Source organism: Diachasmimorpha longicaudata, chromosome 2 (assembly GCF_034640455.1).
Source record: "Diachasmimorpha longicaudata isolate KC_UGA_2023 chromosome 2, iyDiaLong2, whole genome shotgun sequence".
Taxonomy (NCBI): domain Eukaryota; kingdom Metazoa; phylum Arthropoda; class Insecta; order Hymenoptera; family Braconidae; genus Diachasmimorpha; species Diachasmimorpha longicaudata.
The window spans coordinates 826,510-854,158 of record NC_087226.1 but is presented as its reverse complement, the minus strand read 5'-3'; the positions used below and the strand labels follow the sequence as shown (position 1 = coordinate 854,158).

At 42.3% G+C, this 27,649-nt stretch overlaps 2 protein-coding genes across 2 annotated transcripts; one reads left to right on the top strand and one right to left on the bottom strand.

Moving 5' to 3' along the window:
• Window positions 1-5,050: 5,050 nt before the first annotated feature.
• LOC135172609 (uncharacterized) lies at window positions 5,051-15,915 on the bottom strand. Its single transcript, XM_064138762.1, has 3 exons — window positions 15,517-15,915; window positions 5,362-6,480; window positions 5,051-5,280 (listed from the first exon to the last, which is right to left on the bottom strand). Exons 2-3 carry the CDS (start codon window positions 6,431-6,433, stop codon window positions 5,051-5,053), a joined length of 1,302 nt encoding a protein of 433 aa, XP_063994832.1. The 5' UTR covers window positions 6,434-6,480; window positions 15,517-15,915.
• On the top strand, window positions 8,802-11,310 carry LOC135172608 (uncharacterized). Its single transcript, XM_064138761.1, has 4 exons — window positions 8,802-8,834; window positions 9,203-9,236; window positions 10,181-10,243; window positions 10,361-11,310. Exons 1-4 carry the CDS (start codon window positions 8,802-8,804, stop codon window positions 11,200-11,202), a joined length of 972 nt encoding a protein of 323 aa, XP_063994831.1. The 3' UTR covers window positions 11,203-11,310.
• Window positions 15,916-27,649: the final 11,734 nt, after the last annotated feature.

Below are 27,649 nucleotides of genomic sequence, written 5' to 3'. Positions count from 1 at the left end.
TTTGACCTCGATAATGTCGGAAAACCGATCCTCTTCGTGAGTTTCGCGCCCCTCTGGCGAACATAACATCCTGCGTTTCCTCCTCTCCTGTGATGTATTTTCTCGACTCGTAGTCCTCTTGGATTTTGATTTTTACCACCTTCGGCGACGGTATTTCATCCCTCGTTGTCATTGCCCGACGAAAAGAATCGAACGACATCGGTAAACTCCATAGCATCAAAAATGTAACTAAATCGTTATCTACTTGCATCCCAATTTCGCTTAATTTATCTACAGTGTCTATAAAACCGTCCAGATGCTTTCTCAGATCTTCACCTTCTTTCATTTTTTGTGACACTAACTGCATTAACAACAACCCTTTTCGGGCCGGTCTGCTTGATTGAAACTCGTCCTTGAGTTTAAGCCACGCTTCTCTGGCCGTTACACACTTTTTCACGTGTTTTAATACCGCTTTGTCTATACTTAGAATAATTTCCGAAAACGCCTTTTCATCTGCTATAGTCCAGGTGGCGAATGATGGTTCAGTCTCTGCTGGTCGACCTCTGGATCCATTCACATAACTCCATAATTCACACTTAATTAGTGTTGCCTTCATTTGCAACTCCCATGTATCGTAATTGTCTTTCGCTAATTTTTCAAATTTTGTCGTAGTGCTCGACATCTTAATTGAAATGATTTCCCTCTTCGGTACTTTCACAAGAGCTCAGTATAAAGCACGTTGGTGGCAACGGTCTTCCCGTCTCGCCTAAAAACGACAATCACCAATCGTTAATTTGCTCGATATCTAAATATCTTAACACACTGGTTTCCCTCTTCGGTACGCCAAAAAAAAAAACAAAAAATGTATCGTTAACGGTTTTCCCGTGATACGAAATCACACCACGCTGCTCACTTTTACAAGTCGTCTTTTAAACACTAACAACTCGTTTTTCTGGGCCCATAACCTGTTGGAGGTTTAGGAAATAATGAGAGCAGAAACAATCACTCCAATAAATGATAAATATATTTAAGATTATTAATATAATATCGGATTATATATCGAGCACGTTATCACATTTATCTATACATTCGCCATGTTGTATCAACCAGACCGACAGATCCGCGTAACGGTAGGACAAAGATTTAATTCGTTGTGCGTAAAATCGATTACCGATAAAGGTCGGTAATTAGGCTGTCTTTGACACCATATAACGACATAACATTTAAACAATTAGCTTTGGAACGCCAAGGGGGATGCCCGCGATTTTCAGAATTTTTCCACCAAAAAACACGTTTTGCCAATTATCTTGTAAACAAATGGGTTTACAACATTTTGTCAAGACGATTTTTTTGCGAGAAATCCAATTTTACACATTAATTATTTTATGTAAAAATCGCGTAGATGTCTTAGTTTATTGATTAGTCGCGGATTGTTGTTTAAATTTCAAATCCAATTATTAAATGAACAAATGGATTTACGGGATCCCACCAGGAGACATTTGTTGTAGAAAATTTGATTCTCTGCAAAAAATGTCTGTTTAGAATTAAGATAAACTCGGGCAGTTTCAACGGAAAACAATTATCGGAAAACTCCGGCAATGATCGTGACCTGTCGGTCAACGGTCACCAGCCGAAATCTATCACTCATCTTTGAAAAATCACCCCACTCACCTAGAGTCTATCATCGACCTTCACCGCGAAAAGTTCGCTATCGAAACTCACCGTGAAATCAACTAAATTGTACATCAACATAATTTAACCGTACATCAACTAATCAACTTGTAAAGACTGTAATAACCCGCATTGAAATTGACCACGCGGTTTAATAAATTAACAAATCGTTGTGTGTGATAATTTCCGCGAGTTAAATTCTTTACACGATCAAACAGTTTCCCTGAAATCTCCGGATCCACCCTACTCAATTGTTCCCTCAACAAAGAAGATCTCTTGACAAAACACTGTAGGGCTATTGCATCATGAGATAATTATAATAACATTTAAACAATTAGCTTTGGAACGCCAAGGGGGATGCCCGCGGTTTTCAGAATCTTGTCTTTTAATAAATAATACTAATGTAAATAATAATCGGTTTTTAATCACCCTAGGCCCCCCCCCCCGCCCCCGAAAGGATTGTCTTGAAATATCTTTCGCCCGAGGACAAGGGGAAGCACGCACACTGCTTACCCGCGGCACACGGACGGAGAGCCGCCCAATGCTCGCGCCCCATTGGCCGTACTTTTCACCCCCATATCTCTGCAGGGGTGCGTCCGAGCGAAAAGTGGAAAAGGACTTTTCTGCTCAGAATCACCCCCAAAACATGCCTGTTCACTGTTCGTCTCGACCTGGTCTACACCCTGTATATCAGCTGTCTCTTTCTTCCGCTAGGGAAACAACTTCCTGTTTTACCAACAGTTACATTACAAGAATACAAGTTTGGCGCTAGTGTTTAAAAATGCGCTGCATTTAAAGTTTGAAGTTGATAAATTTTTGCAAAATTACAGAAAATCTCGAAATTTTGGGGAATTAGGAAAATTAACTCTATGCTTAATTCAGCTAACAATTAAAATTGTCGGAAAGCCGGAAAAGTAGGAAAACCCGACAAAATATATATGCTACGATTCTAGCTTTAAAAGAATCTACATTTCTATTTTTGATCACAGATTTGTTTTGAAAATGGATGCGGATGATTTAAATGATGCTCGCAAAAGGAAAAGAAAAAACTGGATAGATGACTCCACTTATGAGCATGAAGTAGAAAACAAAAAAGTAAAGAATACGATATTATTGATGCAGTATTCACACGATATATAAATAGATTTAAATCAAATGGTTCATTTCATACTTTAGTTACCATAGACCTATTGTTTCAGTTTTCGAATTTGATGAAAATCCTGATAATAATGATAGAAATGCTAATAATGATGATGTAAGAGTTGTTGAAATTATGGATGAAAATTGATAAATTTTGTATTTACTATTTACTAATACTTACTCATTTAAATACAACCACTTCCTTCGAATATAGTTTATATATTATTATACTTCATGTCCATTCAAAAAGTGCCCACATTGCTTTGGTAACTTGATTTTTAATGTACAATTTCTCATGTCGCGAGCGTCCCCAAAAAGTGCCCAACGCGCCATAAGTTCAAGTTTTCACTTCTGCCTGCACCCCCGGAGTGCAACCCTTCGTTTTTTTTTAAATAAACATTTGTGGTCCTCTTCTTTTTAAATGTTTAGCTCCTTTATTGTAAATTATTATTAAATAACAATTGGGTGGGAATAAATTTAAGGAAAACTTTGTAATCTTTATTTATTTATTTATTTAGTTTTCCTTACACTCAATGCGGTAGTATGAAAACAACCATGCCAGGTTATGGTTTTCGGAAACCTCGCATGACCTATTAATCTACTCTACGTACATGAAACAAACACTTAGGCCATTACCTACTGCCAAGGGGGGGTTTGGAAAAATGCATACTGTCCTCGGGAACCTCGGGCCGTGGTCTTTGGTGTCAGCCTGACATCCAGAATGTGAAAAGTGGATAAGGGTATTTGGGGTTATAAGAAATGGAATCGAAGAAGAGGAAGAAAAGAGAAGAGGTGACTCGAATACTCATTCATATCTCCAACCGGGACAGGGTTACCCGTAGAAGGTTACCGGGTTCCTGCCCCACGACTCTCGTCTCCGACAACGAGAGCTGGTTGGTCGCATTCATTCCTACACTCATCGTCGCCACCGTTTCTTATTTCCGCGTACGCTTCCATGCACTTCAGCCACATGCACTCCCGACAAAAATCCGCGAACGCGGCAAACGACTCCCTAGACGACACTAGCGCTTGTGCTGCCTGGGGCCATGAGCGATTCCCGATGATATTCGCGATGCACTCCCGCTGTGGTGCATATATCGGACAGTCCATCACGAAATGCTGGACTGTGTCTTCTGCCTGGTCGCACTCGCAGTTGCGTGACTGGGCAAGGCACCGGTCGTGAAGATAGAACCGGAATTGCCCATCCCCTGTCAGGACCTGCCAGAGCCAGTCGCACTCAACCCACTTAGCGTCCAGGCGCGCCGCAGTATCGGGGAACAACGCAAAGACGTTCGTCCAGGTTGAAGCCCGCTCGAACCTAGCTTTCCAGAGATTACGGATCTCTGCTTTTACATCGTCGACGGCATCGATCGGGCGGCCGTTGTTATCAACACGCGGATTCGCGGGGTCGATATCTACAGTACTTATTCTAACCGGAATACCTTTCTTCGCTTGGTAGCGCACTGCTCTTTCCCTCAATAAAAGGTCCACAGGAAGAACTCCCGCCGCTGCGCAGAGTCCTTCGTGTGAAGCCGTACTGTACGCGCCGGTCACTGTTAGCAGCGCGCTCCTCTGTGCGGTGCAGAGCTTCCGCCAGTCATACGCTGTGCACCGGTACACCCACCCTTGGGCTGCGTACGACGCGACAGTCTGAAAAACGCCCTGGAAGACTATGTTGACTGATCGGTATCGGAGCCCCCAATGCTTGTGCATTAGGGCCGATAGCCGAGTGAAAAGCACCCTAGCTTTTTCTTGAATATATTCTGTATGGGTCCGGACCCTCATGTTCCTATTGAAATGTACCCCGAGGTACCGCACGCTTTCCTTGAATTTAATTTTCTGCCTGGCAAGCCTAATTTCGGGTGGGCGGCTGTCTAATGCCGGTTTAAATTGATGCCGATGCTTTCGCACCCTATCACATCTAAACTGTGCCAGCGGCGCTCTCTTCTGCAAATTGCAGGACAGGACAAGTGCCTCTGTCTTGCTCTTTGACAGGTCGAGCTTCGCCGATGCACACCACGAGGAGATGTTGTCAACGACAGCTTGGCCTAACCTCTCCAATTCCCGACGCGAGTCTGCCGACACGACCGCGATGAGGTCGTCCGCGTACGCGACTTCGATTGCGCACGAAGTTCGGCTCGATGTTCTTGAGGAGGGCATCGAACATGAGATTCTAGCGGGGCCGAGGACTGATCCTTGCGGACAGTCCCGGGTGGCCCGCTTGGAAACCTCTTGGTCGCTCCAGGCGATCTTGACAGTCTTAAGTCAACATCTCCCTTCGGCAGGCGTTGGTGAGTACGTCACGCAGTACTTCTGCCCTTCTCTCAACATCCGCTGAGGAATCCAGCGGATGGTCCGCGAGTTTCTCACGGGCCTCCTCATCGAGGGTTGCCTCGAACTTTTCCCAGTCGGCCCGACGAACGTTGAACCGCATGGTAGCGCCTTCGCAGACGCCCGAGTTATTGACGCGCTGTGAGGAACTCCGGATCGCTAATCGAAAGAAAACGGACGTGTGGTCACCGGTGGACCACTCGTCCTGCAACCTCCATGCACGTATGAATTTATACATACCAGGGGTGGCCAGTGTGACGTCGATGAACGATGTACCTGCGGCACCTCCGAAGGTTGGGCCCTGCCTAACATCATTCGCGACGCGGAGACCGAAAGACTCGATGAGCGCACCCAGGAGGACACCACAGTCAGTGCTCCTGGGGCTCCAAAGGGAGTGTTGGGCGTTGGCATCTGCCGCCACCAGAATGTGGCGACACCTGAGACAGCTGAGAACCTTTTCAAGATGCCTCAGGTGGATTTCTATGTCGTCCGAGTACTGAAAATAACTGGAGACGACGAAGAAGGATCCACCAGGGACGCGGGCTTCAGCACAGATGCAATGTGCTGTACTAAGTTGGGACACGTAAGCAATCTCCACGATGGAGTTGCACGCAACGACAGCCGCCCACGGTCGCTCCGTTGAGCACGCGGCAATACGCATTCCGAGACCTAGGCCGCGGATGGCCCAGGTGTTCGCCTCGCGAATGGCATACGGCTCTTGGACCAACAGTATGTCCAGACGCTCTTTGTGAACTAGCTGGAAGACCTCCCTAGTTACTGCAATTGAACGGGACATGTTCAATCGCAGTATTCTAACGTCGCGTTGCGCGCCCGGTCCCTCGATCGCGGGGGTCCGGGGAGGATGCCGTATTGGAACGGGGGGTACCGGTGAGCCTCCGGTCGGGACGCGTTGACTATCGATCCTACTTAAACTAACGTGGCACTCGCGAATCCTACCTAATAAATGAGTGGACTCATCGGTTGATGGTCTTGAAGATCCAGGCGTTGGCTGGCTCGCCTGCGCAGTCAATCCCTCGTTCTCTGTGACGTCATCGTGGACAGCACGAAAGCTGGAACCTTTCCCTCGTCGGGAGGGCAGTACCCCGGCGCACGGCGGACGACTACGAACCCTTGAGGACACCACCCTCCTTGGGTCCCTCGATGTAGTCGCTGTCGATGTTTCTCTGGCATGCTGGGAGGCGATGCGCAGACTTCGCCGCACGACGGACGCATTATTGTGCCCCCCCCCCCCCGGAGATCCGATTGGTGGCAGCTTAGACTCCAAAATTTTGTTGCAACAATGCCCTGCCATGGTTGAAGTTCGACGATACGGTCGCCGGCCGTGCCAAAAGGCAAGAGCTGTAAAGGAAAATAAAAAGTAAAAAGTAAAAAAATTAAGGATTAGAGGGGGCGGTTCCCCGCGGCATCGAGCTGGGTAGCTCGGGACTCTGGGCACCGTCCCTGGGAGTGGCCTTCCGGTTCCCGCCGAGCTGGGTAGCTCAGATCGGGGCCCCGTGGAGGCGCTGGGGGAGTCCCCTCGATTCCCTCGATTCCCCTGGATTCCCCTGGATTCCCCTCGAAAGAGGAGCGGAGAGGGAGCAAACCCACAGAAAAGGGGAACCCACCCATTTCACCCGACGGCCCGCCCCGCGAACCGTCCCTTTCCCGAGGGATACCCACCCACTCCCCCGGAGACCCAGCCCCGCGTGTGGCGTCGCGTTTTCGCCGGCCTCCACCGTTGCAGGAGGTTCCGACTACTAACGCGTGGCTGCAACTAGCTGCGAGAACCGCAGCGTCCATGCCCTTCGCATTGCGAAGCAGCCTGTCCCCCGGAACCCCCACCCGCGCGTGGAACGGCCCCTCCACCAGCCGATTTCGCGCTCCCTCGCGTCTCCCGAATGGCCGCGACCACTGCCCAACACTGTCCGAACCCCCCCTCGAGGATTCCCGAACGATTCCGCGGGAAGCTCCTCCGACTGTCACCCAAACGGCGCGACCCCTTTCCCAAAACTTCCCAAACGTTTGGGAGTCCGGACCATCCCACCTCCACCTCCACCTAATCCGCGATCCGCCCCCTCCAAAGCCCCCCTCTGGGGACAGTGGTTCACCCTGCACCCGTAACTCCCTGATTCATGATTATTGAGACCCCCCAAAAGGGGGATCCCAATCCTTACACCAAGTTCGACTCAGGGTCCGCGAGGTCGTCACTATTTTTCCTTACAGAACTTACATTTTTCTTACAGCTAATTTTCATTTTCGCGGGTGGCGGTTATTTCAAACTTCGTTGTTCAATTGGAAATACGAACGACCAAAAACCTGCCAGTCAAAGTTGACGGTGTCGCTCCCGAGAAATGGTAACCCTTCTCAGAACCCCCCAGAAACGTAGATTCCCCGAATTCCTCAGCGTCGGTACAAACGTAGGGGAAACTCCTGACGCCAGGAGGCTCTGCCCAAATGTAAATACCAGGGTTGGGTAAATCGGTAGGATCTAGGGTTTTTTACTTTATACGTATAATACACGTAAATTATGTCAAAAATGTATGAAATTGTATTTTACGGTTTATTACATTCGACCGGATTTTGAATGCACGTATTTTACGTTAAATACGTTAAAAAAGTATAAAATGTAAAAAATATCTAAATGGTTGTGGAGGTCGAATATCATGAGGGTGATAACTAAATGGCTAAATTTCATGAGATTCACCAGGGAGTTATTAAATGGTACTAGAGGCGAGCATTAACAGGATCACAACAATGTTACGTTACGATAGTGCTTCTTACCCTTGTGACCTTCATGAAATTTGAATTCTCCTTGTTACTCTCGTTAATTGCCCGATATTTAACCAATATTTCATGAAATTTGTCTTAAAAACGAAAGCATTGAAGCAAATGTGAAAAGCTTTGTTTCAGTTTGAATAATATCGATATTTTATACATAGATACATAATCTATCGATACATTTAAATGTCGATACTGAGCAGTGGGCACTTCAGTTCGATACAATACACTACATTCATAATTTTGTATATATCAAAGACAACTCATGTACAGGGTGTCCCAGAATTGAACGTCCAGACTTCAAACTTGAGTTCAGAGTGAAATTCTGGATCGAAAAGTCCTGAGCGACTTCTTGATCAGACGCACCCTCTTCAACTTATTCAGGGTTGAAGTTGGACGAATCAGGGGCGTGGGATAACCGCTCGCACGACGGTGAGGAAAACAGGCGAGTGTGGTGGTGTCCCCATCACACCGTACTAGTCCTCTGCGGCGGCAGAAAGAGATGACTGGCGGCAGTCGGTAAGAGGAAGGGGGGGAAAATGAAAAAAATGAACAACCGCCCGCTACATAAAAATTATTTACTCCTCCCCTAATTAATGGCAAGGGATGAAATGAAAGGCATTCGATGGAGGAATAAGTTCCCCATCGATTGAGGCCCATTACATCTCTTAATCTAATCGAAAAGGAGAAAAAAAACAGCATTGAACATTACAGCGCTGGAAAAAAAACCGGGCGATTTAATTTTTTAAAGCCCCATTGGCCCTGTATGAGATTTTCATTTTTTTTGAAGTGGAACTTCTTTGCGCTCGTTGAGGTGTAAATCGAATATCGTATGTAACGAAAAACCGACAGGAAAGGGGAGGGGATAGCGCGCGTGGTGGGGCAGTCGGACTGAAGGAGACATGGGAGAGAAACGAAAACGCGATAGATCCGGAGTAGGAACATGGCTCATTTTGTTAATCCGATGAACAATACTAATAAAATCGTTTTATTAATATCGGGATAGTGCACTGGGAATTACCAATCCAGTGGCATCAAATGCTTTTTACACATTTGAAAATCATGAAATCTCCGGTCTAACTTATCCTTCAAGAAAATTCCCGAATTTAAGCGGTACGAAAATGAGAATTTCGTAATTTATTGAAATATATACTCTAATATGAATATTGGAGATCAATTTCCTTGATTTTTCAATGAAATCGTAAATTTCCTGATTTTTTGTCCTAAATGGGGTTCGGTGTCACTGTTCCCCGAATTTAAGAATGCATTGACAGCAATTTCCTTGTTTTCTGTTCATTTTCAGGGAAATATGGAACAGAAATTGACTATTCTATTTGGTTTCTCCACGAGATTTCGAATTTTCAATGACAAAATTTTCTGAAATCTTCCTGTGTGGCTTAATAAAAATTTCCAGAAATTATCGCATATAATACCACAAGAGCTCCGAAATTATCGGATATTTCCCGATAGGTTCGTTGCAAACAAATGAACGTGTCAAGTTTTCCAGTTTAAAAATCACGAGCGTGAAGCGCGAGTGATTTTTCTGGAAAACTTGACAAGCTTATTTGTTTGTAGGGAATCTTGAGGGAAATATCAGATAATTTCGAAGTTCGAGTGGTATTCGGGGGATTATTTTTTTCATCCAAATCTGGGCCGATAGAATTGCACCATGAGACATAATTTTCAACGAATTGCCATTTAATCTGTCAGATACAATTGAAGGTTACTTCAACATTTGTTTTTTTTTATATATAGCAACATGCAAAATTTCCAGTGAAATTTCCAAGAATTTCCGCTGAAATACCGTGTTGACTATACAAAATAACGTCGAATGGTGCAATCCTATTGGCTAAGATTTGGATGGGAAAAATAATCGCTGGAATTCGAAGTAGGCTATACAAAATATCAACAAATGGTGCAATTCTATTGGCTGAAATTTGGATAGGAAAAATAATCACAAAAAATTCACACAAAATTTTTTAACAATCTATGGCTAAGAAGTTTCACTTATGTCGTGCATAAATATTATACACATATTTTTGTTTCTTTCAGCGAAGGAAAAAAAAATTATCAATCGCTGATGATTTTTTTTGGGTGTTCATTTTTTTCATTTCCGTCCCCTTCCTCTTTCCCTCCGCCAACAGTCGTCTCTTTCTGCCGCCGTAAGGGAGTAGTACCGTATGGTGGGGACACCACCACACTCGAACGTTTTCCTCACCGTCGTGCGACCGGGTATTCCGCGCCCCTGATTCGTCCAACTTCAACCCTGAATAAGTTGAAGGGGGTGCGTCTGATCAAAAAGTCGTTCAGGACTTTTCGATCCAGAATTTCTCCCCCAACTTAAGTTTAAAATCTGGACGTTCAATTTTGGGACACCCTATATAATTATATTTCATTTACAAACTATTAATAAAGTGCGTTCAATGAAAATCATGAGTTCTTCCACAATTAACAACGTAAGTAACGAATCACCCTTTTTTGAAATCCTATAACTGTTGTTATCGATCTATTAATGTATATATTTTTCTATATAAGAAGCAATCATCTTCGCGCAACTCAAATCCAATAGAGGATGCAATCGACTTCGCTCTCGCGCAGTTCTTTTTCGCATGTAACATTTCATTTAATGTTGTAGAATCTCCACATTTCAAGAATTTCATTGGCCTCCTACATCCTAGCTCCAAAATCTCCACTAGAAAAAAATTGTCAACAAAACTACTGGACAAAGTACATCAGAGCCTAGTCCATGAGCGAGTGTCATTACGCGGTTCACAGGGCGTTCTGCTCACTGATGGCTGGACAAACTCCGCAGCTAATACCAAAAATGTCGTTTGTGCCATTCACAAAGTAAATTCCAAGAGCATATTTTTGAAATCGTGGGATTTGACGGAAGTAAGTGAAACAGGCGAAGAATTGAGGAAAATTGTAGATGAGGATAAGTGCCTAGCACAAGAAAAGTTCAATATCGATGTTTATGCAGTTGTATCGGACAATGCATCGGCCATGGTATCGATGGGAAAGAAAGTAGACATATGGCATACTACTTGTGAGAGCCATAGTGGTAATTTATTGGCACAGGCTTTCGTCCCTGAGATATTCACAAAAAAGGTGAATAAACTTCTACGTGAGTTCAAAACTCCCGGAGCAGAACATGAGTTGAAGCTATTGGGAGGCTCCAGAATTTATCTGGCTTGCGAGACTAGGTGGTGCAGCTATCGAGATGCGTTTAGATGTTTATTGAAAAACTTCCATCTTATGAATATGCTCTGTTATGCCTTTTGGGGACACAACAAATTTTATTAGACAGTGAATAATCACCAGGTGTGTTCCGGTTCGGTATTTAATGATTCGGACAACCTGATATTTATGAAATTTTAACTTCATTTTAAAAACACATATCATTTAAATGAATTTTTACACTATATAAATTTTGACGATTTGCGCGGAACTTAGTTTAAGGGTTGATCCCGACTGTTTTTGATTTGGGAAGAGACTGATCCCTTCGTCGAATTTTGAGAGGTCCAAAGTGGTAAATTTGGGAAATTGGTGGGAGATTGTGTAGGAGGGGAGGGTCCGTTTTGGGACTCTACTGCTGGAGTAGGACGGTAAAGCTAAGTGCCATAAAAATGTCTCACAGAGGTGATTGATTTATCTTTGGGATTAGGCTGGAGAAGCTGGCCATTCGAAATGTGGCCCGTTAGGAAACGAGTTGCACAGATGTGCAGAAAATTATAAACGACTACAAGAAGAGATCAAGATAGGACGATAATTATGGCTAGACAAATTCAAACTGCTTACAAAGTAGAGAGCCGTAATAGACGATGGTACTAATGGATTTTTTTTCTCGAGTAGTTTTTGATGAGAATAAATATGAGATTTAACAAAAAATTTAAACTTTGATTTCTCCCGTTAAAAATATAAAAAACGTATCGATTCGGAACATGCTCAACGATGAACACAAAATTCAATTGAGCGTTGAAAACAAGAAGCTGTTGAGAGATCCCGCTTTCAAGAGCGAATTACAGGATTATATCCTTCTTTTTGATCCTATCTGTCAGTTAATCAATGTTTGCCAGAGATCGAGCTGCAGTCTAGCCGATGGTTGTGAGCAATGGTTGCAATTGATTATACCAACGGTTAATGATGAATTACAAAACCCGTTGGAACGCCGTTTGAATAAAGTTTTAAAACCTATTGTGTGGGCTGCAAATTTTTTACATCCCCAGTATCGAGGTAAGCGCTGTGCTCATAACAAGATGAAGATGAAAATGGTCGAAGACTTCATTACACAGGAGCTAAAAATGAGTGAAGCCACGAAGGAATCCGGACTAGTTCACTATCAGCAAAACACAGGTAGTTTCTGCAAATTGCAGACAGAAATTATATAACGCCTCAAACCTTTTGGACTGCAGCTGGTCCATTTTATCTTGAACTAGCAAATCCGGCAAACAAATTATGTAAAATTCCTGCATCCTCCGCACAGCTTGAGAGATCATTTTCTTCGTGGGCTTTCGTTCACTCAGACCTGCGTAATCGTCTGACAGTTGATCGCTCGATGAAACTAGTTGACATTTATTATTTTTTAAAAATGAATGAACTGTATAATAATGACGATGATTTGATCGATTGGGATTAATTCGTTTTCATACATCTTATTAGTAAATAAAAATTCTACAAAATTTTTTTGGGGAAACTACACTTTATTTGAGAAGAATATCCTAATAACTTTCTTAGCTTAGTTAAGAACTAATCAGGTCACAACTCCAACAGTCATAAAATTTCAAATAAATAGCAAATCATCGAACAAACATATCACATTATGTTGCACTCATCAGTCACATACCGTTTGCTCAGTCTCAATATTGAGATAATAGAAAATATCCTTCAGCTTTTCAAATTGGTCTGCTGATAAATTATTCACATGCTTTGGGTGTCCTTTCATCTTTGGTACTGCTGCAGGCAATCTCAGTAGTTTAAGAGCGAGAGAAGATACCTGAGGATGTACAGATGAAACAGCCTGCCAATAGGTTAGCCGATTAGTGTATTTTTCTAGTCGTGAGGCGCCAAAAATGATGATAGATTCTTGGAACTTCCCAAAGCTTTCTATTCCTTCTTCCTCAAGATGATCGATCAAAAACTCCATCACCCTCGGCATGCAAGCTTGATCCTTTATGAAACGCTTTCCTCTGTACACTGGATGAAGAAGGTTTGTCACCAACATTATTAGAGACAGAAATTGATAAATCTGATATCGAATTCCATCATACGAAGGGTCATCGTCTGATGCTAGCATCAGCCAATCCTCTGTTGCATCAGCAATCGTACTTCCCTCATGGCATTTTTTCATGAGAGTGTGAAGCGGCTTCAACATTTTCAATGTTTTATTGACCTGCTCCTCAACAGATTCATCAATCAGGATGTTGGTTACTTCTTTCCCCAACTTCAATTTTCTATCCCCCATAATTTGTATCATAACTTGGAGATTATTGGTAAAATTTGAGAGCAGGTTCCAATTTTTATAAGAGGAACTGTCTTGAAGATCGCTGAAGACTCCCCCTCGCAGTATCACTTCCTTGTATAATCCAGTTGTCATAAATTCTTCGAGTACATATCGTACCTTTTCCTTCAACTCTACGTCAAGAGCACTCATTTCTACTGATATAGCGAATGAGCTATTGCATTGTAATAGCCATACCCCTTCAAGATATTTTCTTTCAATTAGCTGAATGTCTTGATCGGTCATAAGAGTATATACAGTGTGACGAAGCAACATAACCTTAGAGGTTATGTTGATTTTCCCCTCCGCACGCCCCCTATTTTTTTACGTACTTATTTATTCACCGTTGGAGAACCCCTTCCCCTTCCCCCGATCCCCTACTCGCCGCGCTCGGACAGCGCGAGAAACACCAGAAAGAAGCACCACTGAAGGATGGGATGACGTAGGCCGTCCCCCTCCTTCCCGCGGTCCCCTGTTCACCACGCTCTGCAGGACAATAGGCGCACACGCACGTTGCGTAGTGCGTCATCCCGCCACCCCTCGGCCCCCGAAGATGCCCACAAGCATCGATCGGTGGTTCAGGGGAAGGCGAATAACTCACCCCGGAAATGGACGAAAATGGGCCGAGGACCCCCGAATACTTCGAGGAGGTCCTCAAGTGGCTGATCGATCGACACTCGTCGTTCAGCTGTCGATTAAGACAATACAGTGTGCCCCGTTATTCAATATAATAAATCGCGGAGAAATAGTGAAGTGGCCCAGGACTTCAGAGCTGTAAGAGAGGCTCACCCTGAACCAGGATCAACCTGTTGCCCCCCAGGAAGAGGCTTAAGACCCGGAGGACCCCAAATAAGGAGGACAAAAACCCCCAGGAACTCGGAAAATCGTCATCGGCCGAGTGAGTACCCTTTCTTTTCCCCTCAACGCCCAGCGGCATCATCTCCCCCAATTACGTTTCCCGGAACCCCTCCAACGGTGGTAATGAACATTGTTCTCTTTCTTTTGATCAATAAGATCATTATTATTATTGTTTAATTTGTGTTGGATCCCTCAATTCTCCCCTTTTGTCTCAAATGTAGAGCCACCCCCTTTTTTCTTTGTATAATATAAAAAGTGGTCCGACAAGTGACCTGCCTGCCCCCCACCCCTGAGAATTCCCAAAAAACAGGCATTATTCTAATTATTGTATTTTCAACCAAATATTGTATAATCGCGTAATTATTATTATATTTTCCATTAATGGTACTTTGACTCACAACACTGTAATTGGATTAATTAATATTTTGAATAAATGTATTCAATATTAACAGCCTCTGCCCCTTTTCAATTAATATTTGACCCGCCCTCTAATTTAATAACTAATAGTTAGACAAAAGGTCACAACAGAAACTCCAAACTTCGTGGTAGTCAAATGAATTGCTTCATTGAATTTTGCTGATGAATTCAATCTCATCCTGTAAACATCCCAAGTTTTTAATAATCTGTCTGTGTGTTTTAAATAATCTGTCTTTTGCTGAGATTTCAAAAACCCAATTACGTGAACCTTCGATTGAATTTCTGTCTCTGTAATGCTCAATATTCCTTCCGAAGTGGGACGTACTGAACGATTGTCGGTTAGTTCAGTGTGGATGTTATCTAGCAAATGCCCTGAGAGTAATGTTGCAGGAATTGGTTTAAATGATGGATGTAAGTGTGCTATGAGATCCTGGAACAGGTTTGATTCGACTGCCTCAAAAGGAATATTACATCCATAAATAAATTTCCCAAGAGCAGTATCAATTTTTGCCTTGGTGTCTTCTGAGACATGGTCAATATATGACCCGATCTTACGCTTTTGAGGTTTCTCAATTTTCAAGTACTTTGAGCATCGAGGACAGGAAGCTGGAGATGATTTTTTCTCGATAGATACCAAAGATGGGGACTGGATGTTCGAATTCTCATCTGGTGATTGATTCGACTTCTGTCGATTTTCAGAGGGACTTGAAGAGCCTCTTACCTACCTGCATGTGTTTCTATTGAGGTAAGAAGTGATTTTAGCAATGCCACTAACTTTAATCAATTTGAACCGGAGCTTTTTGCCCTTTAATATCAAAGATGGAATATAGATTGAAATCACTCACCTGTGAATTCTTAGTCTCTCCTCTGCAGTATTGGACAAGTGATTTTTACAAATCAAGCAGTATGCCACTGTTTTTCCATTCAATTTTTGACGCTCGAATGCGCCATTCTCCCAAAAATTGTGGAGTCGTCGTCCACCTTTTTTCATCATTCAATTGGATGGATGAATTGACTACAACAAAATGATGTTCTAACTAAATTACAGGACACGGTTTCTTTCATCGGCATTCACATGTCTCGGGGGGAAATGAGAAACTGATTTGGCGGTTATGATGTCCCGCCGAGGTACTGGGTTCAGGGTTGGCGCTTGACAGTGTGCGGAACGGGGAAATGAAATACATAGCATGTCGCGAAAAATATTAAATTGACTTTTCATCGAATATTTTAACTCTCATCAGTGCAAAAACATGTAAATTCCATGCGACACGGCGTGACGTATAATACGTATTTTACGTTGTCGTATGAAGTGTATATTACGTTTTATACGTTTGAAAAAGGTGACGTAAAATACATGGTATAATACGTGTAAAATACTATGTATATTACGTGATGTATTTTACATGCCCAACCCTGGTAAATACTGTAGGGCCCTATTAAAAAATAATTAATATCTACTGAACAAATAAGCGTAAAATCATGGAACTCGCTTCTTAATTATCAACAAACGATTCCCTATCCATTGCTAAAAACTATTTGAGTTTACAAATAATTATTAATGGAGTGGAGGGATAACCCCTATTCATTAAATTGTTTAATTAATGATTAAGTAATGAAGGCCTACAAACGCGTTAAGTGCATAAAAATCTTATACAAAACTACTAAAATCAATCTAAATGGCTAAAATACTTAATTTTTAGATATACAGTGCGCGCCAACGAGCAGCGGTCAAATTGCGGTTTTTTTAAACCATAGAGCAGAGTCACAAAACGATCAAGCCTACGTTTTGGGGCTGTTACACGTATGATCTTGCTCTCAGGTTTCGTGATGACGTCATGGTACACTGTGCGACGAATACCCTGATAGTCGATCTGACAAGGATCTACTTTATCGATGACGAGCGCGCGAATGGAGTCGTAATGACTCCGTTTACGCGATTCATAATTCAGTCTAACCTCTTTTATTTTACTAACTTCCACGATAGTGCCATCCGATTTTTTTACGAGATAAGTGTAAAATTTAGGCCCCCCAGAGACACAAAAATTAATAGAACTTCTTTCTCGGTAACCCCTACCTCGTTGGTCAAATCCCCTATAAAAATCCCTAGCGGTCATTCATTTGTTCTATCGCTGACGTAAATGGCCGAATCTGTATCATAATATAAAACACGTTCTTGTTGTTTTTCTAGATAAGAATATAACTTTAGACGCGCGTGAGCGGGTGTATATGCCGCAATCACGACATTCGCCTCAGTGGACATTTCCGCGGCTTCGTTTAAATGGTTCCAGGACATGAAGAGAGTGTCGTTATCGACAGGAACAAGTCCTGTTACTTCAATTTCAGGATTAAACATTATATTTGTAAATTCATCGTGTGTTCGAATAATCGTTTTTTTTGTCAAGTTTTCTTTCTCTCCAAGTTTACCCCAGACACAGTTTAAACAAAGTTTTGATACTGCTCTTAATCCGGCATTCTTTTGAATTTTATCCTTGTCAAGTTTGATTCATCATCTACACACTCAGCAGGCCAATACGAAGCCTCGGGTTTTATTTTTAAAAAAGTGTTAATGTATTCGGCAAATAATCCACCTGTTCGCGTCACAGGATTATCACGCGTAGTTCTCTTATACTCCCAAAGTTCGCTGATTTCCGATATTTGATATCCCATTTGTACTGCTTTACGAAGTTCTGGGGCAATCCAAGTTCCCAAAAATTCACGATCAGCGGGATCATCATGAGGGCAATTGTCTTGTACAAGATCATCGCAGCATGATCGACAGAGAAGTAACAGTAACTTTCCATGGGCTTTTCCTTGTAAAACAGGGTGAAATAATTGACGAGGGGGTAAAACGCGACATTTCACAAGACTTTCTATCCGCGAAAGATTATTATTAGGGCATATAAGCTGACAATCACGCCCCACACGGACAGTGGGATGACCAATCGGAAAAATCCGTTTTTAAAACGTATGGGTATAACGAACAAACATCAAGATAACGAATTTTTTCATTATCTTTTACGTCATAATATTGTTACGTGTCCCCCTTCGAAGACTTATTCATTTGTCTATGATCTGAACTTCGAGAGAATCACGACTGTCTTTTGGATATAACATTAGTCTGGTGTGTCTCTCTTCGGAGCTCTGACGTGTCTCATCGTAATACTCTGTGTAACTAATAAACCGCTCCAAATATTTGTCAACCTGTGTCGTCTTTATTCTTCGCTGGATATAACATTGGTGTCAGAAGTGGGATTAATCAAAACCTACGAGCCTAGAAAATCTCTCTATCCTTCCGGCTCTGTTAACTGGACTTCCTACTTTTGGATTCCTGTTAACTAATCTTTGGAATTATTAAATTTGACGTCAAGCTGTGGAAAATTAGTTTTTTTTCCCTTTATTGGTGAGTCACTTTATTTAAATAATTATGTCTGGGAGAGGAAGGCAAAGACGAGCCACTTTGGAAGAGCGTCATGCTCCTTTGGTTCCCCCCTATCGCCCTCATTCACCACTGGATGACGAAATACTCCACCATAATCCGACTTCTCGAGAAATTGAAGATTTGGACAATCAACTTCGCAATGAATTCCAAAATCAATTACGGGACGCTGTAACTAGTATCAGAGAAGTTATTCGACAAGAGAGAGAGGAAGAACGCCGAACTAGTCGCAGTGACATTTGTAATTCACTTAGAAATCTTACAGGCAATTCAACAACTCATAATATCCATGGAATTCTTCAAAATTGTACACCACGAAACCAGGCAATTCCTATCGTTGTCGATGTCCACCAGAACCCTACTCCAGAAATCCCAGGAAATTTTACAGCCGATAATTATCAATCTGTTCCTGTCAACTCTGAACAACATCTTTCTGGGGAACTCCTTCATCCAACCATTCCAAGAATTAATGCAAGTCAACTTTCAAATGTAACACAACCTGCAGTGATACCTCAATGCCCTACAATGTTTTCGTCGGCTTTGCAACCGGGTACTTCAAGGGAACCAAACACGTCACAATCAGTTCCAGCAGTCCTAGGCATGACTCTTCAACATGGAACGGAAGCGCCGATTCCTCCTGGGGTTCAAGTGCCACCATACCCTCCTCCGAGGAATCCAACAGATAACACTCTAAATTATTTCCCTTGTAACGAGATTTTCTCGTTACGGGTTGAAATCCCCTTAAAGAGATATCTCAATGAATAATCATATGAGAAGAGACATCTAACAGTGGTTGAATAAACCCGAGATGAAATAATAGAGAACCACGAACCAATGAAAGACATAGAGGCGTACGGTTGGGTGAAACCGTGCACTCGATAGTCTGGAGGACGTTAATAGACTTTCGCCGTAGTAGAGCTTGCCCAGATGTGTTTAGGGGAAAATGGCCCGACGTACTGGGATTCCAGATGGGCGACTCTATAGGCTATGTCGGGGTAGCCTAGGGTAAAATGTAGTACCAGTGTTTAAAGTCTGGTCCCTCCGTGATCCCGTCGAGTTGATTGGTGGGATAGGGTAACGGAATGACCTATCGCCGCTGAGATATTCAGACTAGGAGGCAACCGCCCTAGGAGATCTCGAGGCAGTCGAGAACGGACGCTCGAAGTGAGAGGTTCGGAAAGACTTCTCCCGAGTATGATGTGGCACAATGGCTTGTAAAGGCCTCGGAAAGGGGGCGAGAGTCCCACGTCGTCAGGTGAAGAACCGCTGATGGCGAGCGAAGAGGAATGCCCTGCATTCCCCCCATAAGAAATAAGAGTTTCTCGGAACTCTAAGTGACGACTTTGTTGTTTCCGGGGTTATCCGGCTCGGCGAAACAAATGTCGAGCATGTGGACCCGTGGGTCTGGAGTAGAAGTAATCTTCCTGTCGACCCGGCCATATGCCGATGTTCGAGTACCCGGAGACGGTGACTCGCGATGACTGAAGCGGTAACTGCTCGTTGAAAGTGTGGGTGATCAGGAGTAGGTAACAGTGTTCTGCTCTGGTTTAGATCAGCTTTTCGACGTCCCAGGCTCTGAGGAGTCCCGGCTGATTCGCAGTGAATTCTTGAATCCTCCAGGACTGAAAAGTCCTGGGGAAGAAGGCTGGAGGAGCTGAGAGGCTTCTCCAGGAAAAGAGGAATTTTCATTCCTAACGGACTGCCGCTGTAAAGTGTGTGACGCCGCCTGAAATACCGGCGGTTGTTAAGTAAAGAGAATACTCCAGGTGGACCTCGCCCACTCTACCGTATCACGCTGACGTTAGCTGGGCAATTCATTGTCCGGCCACAAAAGTCCTCTGGGTAGACGATATTTCCCCAGAGGCCGGTTTTTGTTGAACCTCCCGTGAAGGTTTGGCTGGCGCCCAATAAAAGAGCGATAGAGACGGCTCTAGAACGTTTGGAATTTTCGCTGGGCGAAAGCCCCAGCAAAATTTCCTTACACCCTTCTCACCCTTTTGCTTTTGCTAATTGTAGTGATGCTGCACATGCTAACGCTAATCCTTCTCCTCACATCAATAATTTAGCCTCAATGAAGGAAAACAAAATTTCCCAAATTAAACCAGACACGTACGACGGTTCAGAACTTTGGTCTCATTACTACCTGCAATTCGAAATTGTTTCTTCTCATAACCAGTGGTCAGAAGAGACTAAAGCTTCACAATTATTAACGCGTCTCCGCGGAAACGCTCGGTTAATTTTGAGTAAAATCGTAGATCAGAATAAATCAGATTACAAAACAATTACAAAAATATGAGCTGAAAACTTTGATGAAAAACATCTTTCGCGGATGTACTACCACGAATTACAATCTCGGAAACAGAAAAAAGGTGAAAGCTACGTCACTTACTCGGAAGAGATTGATCGACTTAGCCGATTGGCTTATTCAAGTTCTTCTGAGGAAGAACGTGATCGTGCTGCCTGCCGCGCCTTTATCGATGGAATCAATAACCCACAAATGGAATTTACCTTAAAATCTGAGGATATTGAAAATTTCCAACGTGCAGTTGAATGCGCAACTCAGTTGAGTTCTATTTCCAACTCTGTGATTAACAAACGCCAACCTCAAAATTCATCGCATTTTCGATCACAAATCGATTATCGCGATCTCTCATCAAAACATGACAGGCATAAGAAATTTTTCAATACGGAAACGAATATACGATGCTACAAATGTCACAATTTTGGCCATTTCGCTAAGCATTGCAACAGCTTTGGTAACCCAAATCAAAATAGTTCTAGGAGTTCTCACAATAATCCCACACAAGAATTCAACTCAACTCGGGTCAATCACCATCCCTACCGTCATGTTAATAATGGTAGTAGAAATTTCAAATCAAAATTTCCATATAATAACAAACATTCAAACCAAAACGGATCTGCTAACACCCACACACATTCGGAAAACTGAATGGAGTCGATTCGTTGGGGGACGAATTGACTCAACCAAATTTCAATATTTCTAGATGCTTTCAGGTGAAAAATGAAACTCAAGATCCAATCCTTGCTTTGGAATTGAAAGGAAAAATTAATGATCATTCTTGCTTTATGACAATTGACACAGCTAGTGACATTACATTAATTAACCCTAAACTTTTGAACAACAATCTGACTGGTCTAAAAAACTCTACGAGAAGGATCAGTATTATCACTGTTTCTGGCGAACATTTCCCTTATCAAGCTATCAAAGAAATGGAAATTTCCATCGGAAATTTTTCTATTGTTCTTGACGCGGTCTTCGCAATTATAAAAGAAGATTGTATTCTTGGCTTAGATTTTCTCTGCAAATCTGGCCTCTTACAAGACTTCCAGTCGATTGTTAAGTTAAAATTTGACATTGATAACCCTAAAAAAACGGTTTTTATCAAACGAATGATTTCGAAAGGAATCTCTGGATTTTCCCCAAATATTCCTGAATTTTTGCTTCAACTATTTGAAAATTCATGTGAGTTATTAAATCCAAAAGAACAGAGAGTATTCAAAAGCTTTCTTCTAACTTATCAAGAGCGCTTTTCCTCTAGTTCTACTGACTTAGGGAGATATCCAGGAGCTAAACACGTAATCGACACTGGGAACTCGAATCCAATCAAACAAAATCCTCGCAGAGTCCCATTCCATTACCGCGACAAAGTTTTTGATCTCCTTGAGGAAATGAAAGAACAACAGGTTATTGAACCTAGCTACAGTCCTTGGGCTTCTCCTGTTGTCCTAGTTAAGAAAAAAGATGATAAAAACACCCCGCGTTTTTGTGTCGATTATCGCGAACTTAACAACATCACCAAAAAAGATTCCATGCCTTTACCTCGCGACGAAGAAATTTTTGATGCTGCCTCTGAATCTTCTTGGTTCTCAACAATCGACTTAAAAAGCGGATATTGGCAAGTCGAACTGGATCCTAAAGATAAAGAGAAAACTGCTTTTGCAATTGGCGATGAATTATGGCAATTCAAAATTCTCCCTTTTGGTCTTTGCAACGCCCCTGCAACCTTCGTTAGAATAATGAATGAGGTTTTACGAGGCTTGAATGGGAAAATTTGTCGCGTATTTCTAGATGACATCATTGTATTCGGTCATAATTTTGACGAACATTGACACAATCTCAAATTGGTATTCTCTCCATTAACTGAAGCCAACTTAAAAGTGAACACCAAAAAATGTAAATTTTTCAAACACGAAGTGCTTTATTTGGGTCACATAATTTCAAGAAATGGAATCAAATGCTCTCAGGACAAAATTTCATCTATTATAGATTGGCCAATTCCTAAAACTAAACGTCAACTCAGAAGTTTCCTTGGTTTATGCTCCTACTACAGAAAATACGTGAAAGGTTTTGCTGCCATTGCTAAACCCTTACATACTCTAACTGAAAATCGAATTCCCTTCAAATGGACCCCTGAATCTCAAGCTAGTTTTGATCAATTGAAATCCGGCCTAACCTGTCCACCTACTCGATCGATTCCAATTCCCAATGGCGATTTCGTTCTAGATACTGATGCATCATTATTCGCCATTGGAGCCACCCTTTCCCAAATTCAGAATGACGAAGAAAAAGTCATTGCTTATTTCAGTAAATGTCTAAACAAATCTGAGAGAAATTATTGCGTCACTCGTAGGGAACTATTAGCTGTAGTTGTATCTGTCGAGCATTTCAGTCATTATCTTCTCGGAAGAAAATTGTTAATTAGAACAGACCACGCAGCTTTAAAATGGCTTCTTTCTTTTGAAAATCCACAAGACCAAGTAGCTCGTTGGATCGAAAATCTATTCACTTACGATTTTGAAATTACTCACAGACCAGGCCATCTACATGGAAATGCTGATGGTTTGTCGAGACGTCCTTGTTCTTGTAAAAAATGTGAAAAACTCAATACAAGAAACGAGGAAGAAGAGAAACACGTTTTTCGAACAACTTGCATCACTACTGATGACGGCAATTGGTCCACTCTGCAGGCTCAAGATCCAATCCTCCGTATGTTGATCGATTCAAAAAAACGGAATCAACGTCCTGATTGGCATGAAATCTCTCACCTTGGCGCAGATGTCAAGCTTTACCTCCTATATTGGGATTCTCTCGAATTGATAGGTGATACTCTCTACCGTCGATGGGAATCCAACGACAAATCCAAAATTACCCTTCAAATTATTGTTCCTAATTCTTCGAGAAAAGAAATACTCAAGACAGCACACTCTTCTCCCCTCGGTGGCCATTTCAAAGTCAACAAAATGCTAGATAATATTCGGAAACGTTTCTATTGGGCTTCTTGTAAAATTGATGTTGAGAATTAGTGCCGCAGATGTTCTGTTTGTTTCAGTCGAGATGGCCCAGCACAACGAGCCAGAGGGGAATTACAGCTTTATAATGTCGGCTTTCCTTTTGAGAGAATAGTAGTTGACATTTTAGGTCCTTTACCAAGAACAATTAGTAACAATCGGTTCGTCCTTGTAGTCACTGACTATTTTTCTCGTTGGCCTGAAGCAATCCCACTTCCAAATCATCGGGCAGCTACTATCGCTGAAGCTTTAGTAGTCCATGTCGTTTCACGTTTTGGAATACCTCTAGAAATCCACTCCGATCAAGGAAGAGATTTTGAATCCGGAATTTTCACCTCACTTATGAAGCTATTGGGTATTCATAAAACGCGTAAGACCCCATCGCATCCACAATCCAATGGTATGGTTGAGCGTTTAAACAGAACTATCCTTAACTACCTCGCTAAATTTATCAATGACAATCAGAATTCATGGGACAAGTGGCTTCCATTATTCCTTCTCGCATATCGTTCCTCCAAGCATCAAACCACCCAATTCACTCCAGCAAAGTTAATATTCGGTAGAGAATTGCGACTTCCTCTAGATTTGCTTTATGGTAACCCATCATTCAATAACTCTAACAATCTCGGAAATTTACCTGATTACATAGATCAGTTGCAAGAGCAATTAGTGAACACCCATAATCAAGTCAGAGAAAATTGGAAAATCAAAAGCGACAAAATGAAATCTAAATTTGATTTAAAAGCTCACATGATTTACTTTACACCTGGTCAGAGAGTTTGGCTCTTTGCCCCCAAGAGAGTCAAAGGTCAATGTCCAAAAATTCAAAGAAGTTGGGAGAAAACATATGTGATCCGATCCAAACTAAATGATGTTGTGTATCAAATTCAGAAATTCCCTAAAGGTAAATTCAGAATAGTACATGTCAACCGTCTGTGGCCAATGGAACATGACGATCTAGCATGATTATTATCCTTCATTAGCCCCATCACTTATGTCTGTTGTAGCAGACGGGCCCCATCACTTATGTCAGTTGTAGCAGACGGGCCCCATCACTTATGTCTGTTGTAGCAGACGGGCCCCATCACTTATGTCTGTTGTAGCAGACGGGCCCCATTACTTGTGTCTGTTGTAGCAGACAGGCCCCATCACTTATGTCTGTTCTAGCAGACGGGCCCCATCACTTATGTCTGTTGTAGCAGACGGGCCCCATTACTTATGTCTGTTGTAGCAGACGGGCCCCATCACTTATGTCTGTTGTAGCAGACGGGCCCCATCACTTATGTCTGTTGTAGCAGATGGGCCCCATCACTTGTGTCTGTTGTAGCAGACGGGCCTCATTACTTGTGTCTGTTGTAGCAGACGGGCCTCATTACTTGTGTCTGTTGAAGCAGACTGGCCTGATTATTTATTTTTACCTGTTTCACTTTACTCTATCACCTTTGAGTTATTTCAGGATGAATGAATGTGTGTATGTGTCAAAATGAATTATATACGCTTATTTTTGCATAATGCATGTAATAATCTCGAAAGCTTTCGAAAAACTGCAATCTTGTGAAGTTTGAATTTTTGGTAGTTGCTTTTAAACTAGTTGCTAGTAGTTGTCTGCAGACAAGTAATTTGAAAAAGTAGTTGCTTGTTATTTTCATTGAATGACATTCTCATTTAAATGTTTTTCTTTTTTTTTCTAATTTGAGGAAATCTCTGTGTTGAGTTGTTTTCAGATACTCTACCCATAACGGAAATTTTCAAGTGAACCATTCTGCTGTTTCAGAAAATGAACAATGAAAGTTCGAGTCAAATACTGACATTCACACCCTTAATGAATAAGTCAATTAAGAACACTTTATTCCTCTTGCTCCACATAACCCATTGAAAATTGTAACAAACACTTTCGATAAATTATGATTGTATAGAATCAAACAAATATTAATCGGCTGTTCTTTAGCGTTGATTTCTGGGAGGTTTTAGCTAAAGAACAGACTGGGGCCCTCCCTATGTGAGATCATGCAACGCTTAAATTTTTCAGTTTGTCATAAATTAAAGCAACAAATCCTAGAGTTGTAATACCTCAAATAGTCCCTGGTGTGATTGCCGGGGCGGCAATCTTTTTGCGGAGGGTTACGGTATTTCCTGCTCGTCCCCCGAAAAAAGCATCGCGTGGAGTCAGGGGTATAAACATCTGCTGATCAACGATTTCTACAAAATTCGATAACGTACGATTTGTCTTTTTTTGACGAATAAAATCGCATTACCACATTTCAACGACTTCATAACCCGAGTTTCGCAATTTCCGTGTAATCGCCCCTGTTCTCTTATATCGACCCTCTAGTGTATCCTTGTGGCTTAACTCTTTATCTCTATTGAATTTGAAACACCGTAGGCTTCCGTGCCAATAACATCCGTGGAACTGATACGCATATTTCTTATTATTATTCACGGTATCCTCCCAAAAACCATCTACAGGGTGTCCCAGAATTGAACGTCCAGACTTTAAACTTAAGTTGGGGGTGAAATTCTGGATCGAAAAGTCCTGAGCGACTCTTCAACTTATTCAGGGTTGAATGTGGTCGAATCAGGGGCGTGGGATAACCGCTCGCACGACGGTGAGGAAAACATGCGAGTGTGGTGGTGTCCCCACCATACCGTACTACTCCCCTGCGGCGGCAGAAAGAGATGACTCGTGGCGGGGGATAAGAGGAAGGGGAGAGAAATGAAAAAAATGTACACCCGCCCGCAACATAAAAATTATTTACTCCTCCCCTAATTAATGCCAAGGAATGAAACTAAGGGCATTCGATGGAGGAATAAATTCCCCATCGATTGAGGCCCATTACATCTCTTAATCTAATCGAAATGGAGAAAAAAACAGCGTCGAAAGTTACAGCGCTGGAAAAAAAAACCCGGCGATTCAATTTTCTAAAGCCCCATTGGCCCTGTATAAGATTTTCATTTTTTCTTTCAGCGAAGGAGAAAAATAATGGTCAATCGGTGATGATTTTTTTTTTTGGGTCTTCATCTTTTTCATTTCCCTCCCCTTCCTCTTACCCCCCGCCGACAATCATCTCTTTCTGCCGCCGCAGGGGAGTAGTACCGTATGGTGGGGACACCACCACAGTCGCACGTAATTTTCTTCGACGCAGTCATTATACCACGATAAGAATTTTTCACGATCTTGTACACCCATAGTGTCAGCACCGTAATATTTGCTATCAGGTATAGGCCCTACGTAGTTTTCATTGTCTTTTGTATTAAAAAAATGTGGAAAATAGCCTTTCGCTATATTCCCCAATCCAAAAGCTTTCGGTAAACTTGCAAGAGCCATGTGAAAATAATTTAAACTATTTATAAATTTATTATCCCCAAAATCCATCAAGATAATGTTTGTTCCGTTAATCATTGCTTTAAATCGACTGTTAATGCGTTTCATGACGTCTCTCAAAACGAATTGTGAATCATACCCTTTAGGGTTATGAGCAATACAAACTACTTTTGTATACGTCTTACCCATCGACGTGATGTAATCAACAAATCTTCGCACAGGATGGTCACCATCGAAAACATTTTCCCGATGTTTACAAACGCCACATGGATTTCCGTGATTATCGTTGGCGTTCACAATGTCATCGTCATTCATATCTGCACAGCGGTTACACACAGTTTGTGCAATGCAAAGATTAGGAACGTGTATGTTGACATCAGTAGCTCCTTGCAGCAGATCATCCTGTCTGGTATCAAAGTCGTAGAAAACAAACGCCACGCGTTTCAAAGTCAATTTTTTCTTGCTCGTTAAGGTAGGCTCTGACCTTTTTTCTAATTCTTAATTATTAACTAGAAGACGGGTCAAATATTGTTTGAAACGCAAAGATTTAGCGCCATATTGTAATTAAGTCCCCCGGTCAGGCCAAAAGGTCAGTAGCGACACCGCGGGTCACTTCACCCCCAAGCTGACCCCGGAAGTACGACAAATCTACCCAGTCTATCGTAGATCCTCATCGAGAGCGGTAACGTTAATCAACCTTTAGAAAATCTCCCCTTTTGATACTAAGAACATCACCAAGTACATCGACAAGTACATCTCCTTCAGAGATAAAAGGCCTAATTAGCCACATCTAGTTACTCAACAGTGCTTATTAATTGTGTGTTAAACATTAAACCAATTATCATTTGTATATCAACGATTTTTAAGTGTGAAACTCAGTGTTAATAAATCGACTTTGGTGGCACGTGGC

Bases quoted from the DNA above. Each gene is read 5' to 3' on its own strand.
- LOC135172609 (XM_064138762.1), bottom strand. From the start codon at position 6,433: ATGGCAGGGCATTGTTGCAACAAAATTTTGGAGTCTAAGCTGCCACCA. The intron at 5,281-5,361 runs GTATGTATAAAT...TCTTTCGATTAG, and splicing joins CGTCACACTGGCCACCCCTG to CGATCCGGAGTTCCTCACAG.
- LOC135172608 (XM_064138761.1), top strand. From the start codon at position 8,802: ATGGGAGAGAAACGAAAACGCGATAGATCCGGA. The intron at 8,835-9,202 runs GTAGGAACATGG...GTTCATTTTCAG, and splicing joins GAAAACGCGATAGATCCGGA to GGAAATATGGAACAGAAATT. The intron at 10,244-10,360 runs GTTTAAAATCTG...TAACAACGTAAG, and splicing joins GAATTTCTCCCCCAACTTAA to TAACGAATCACCCTTTTTTG.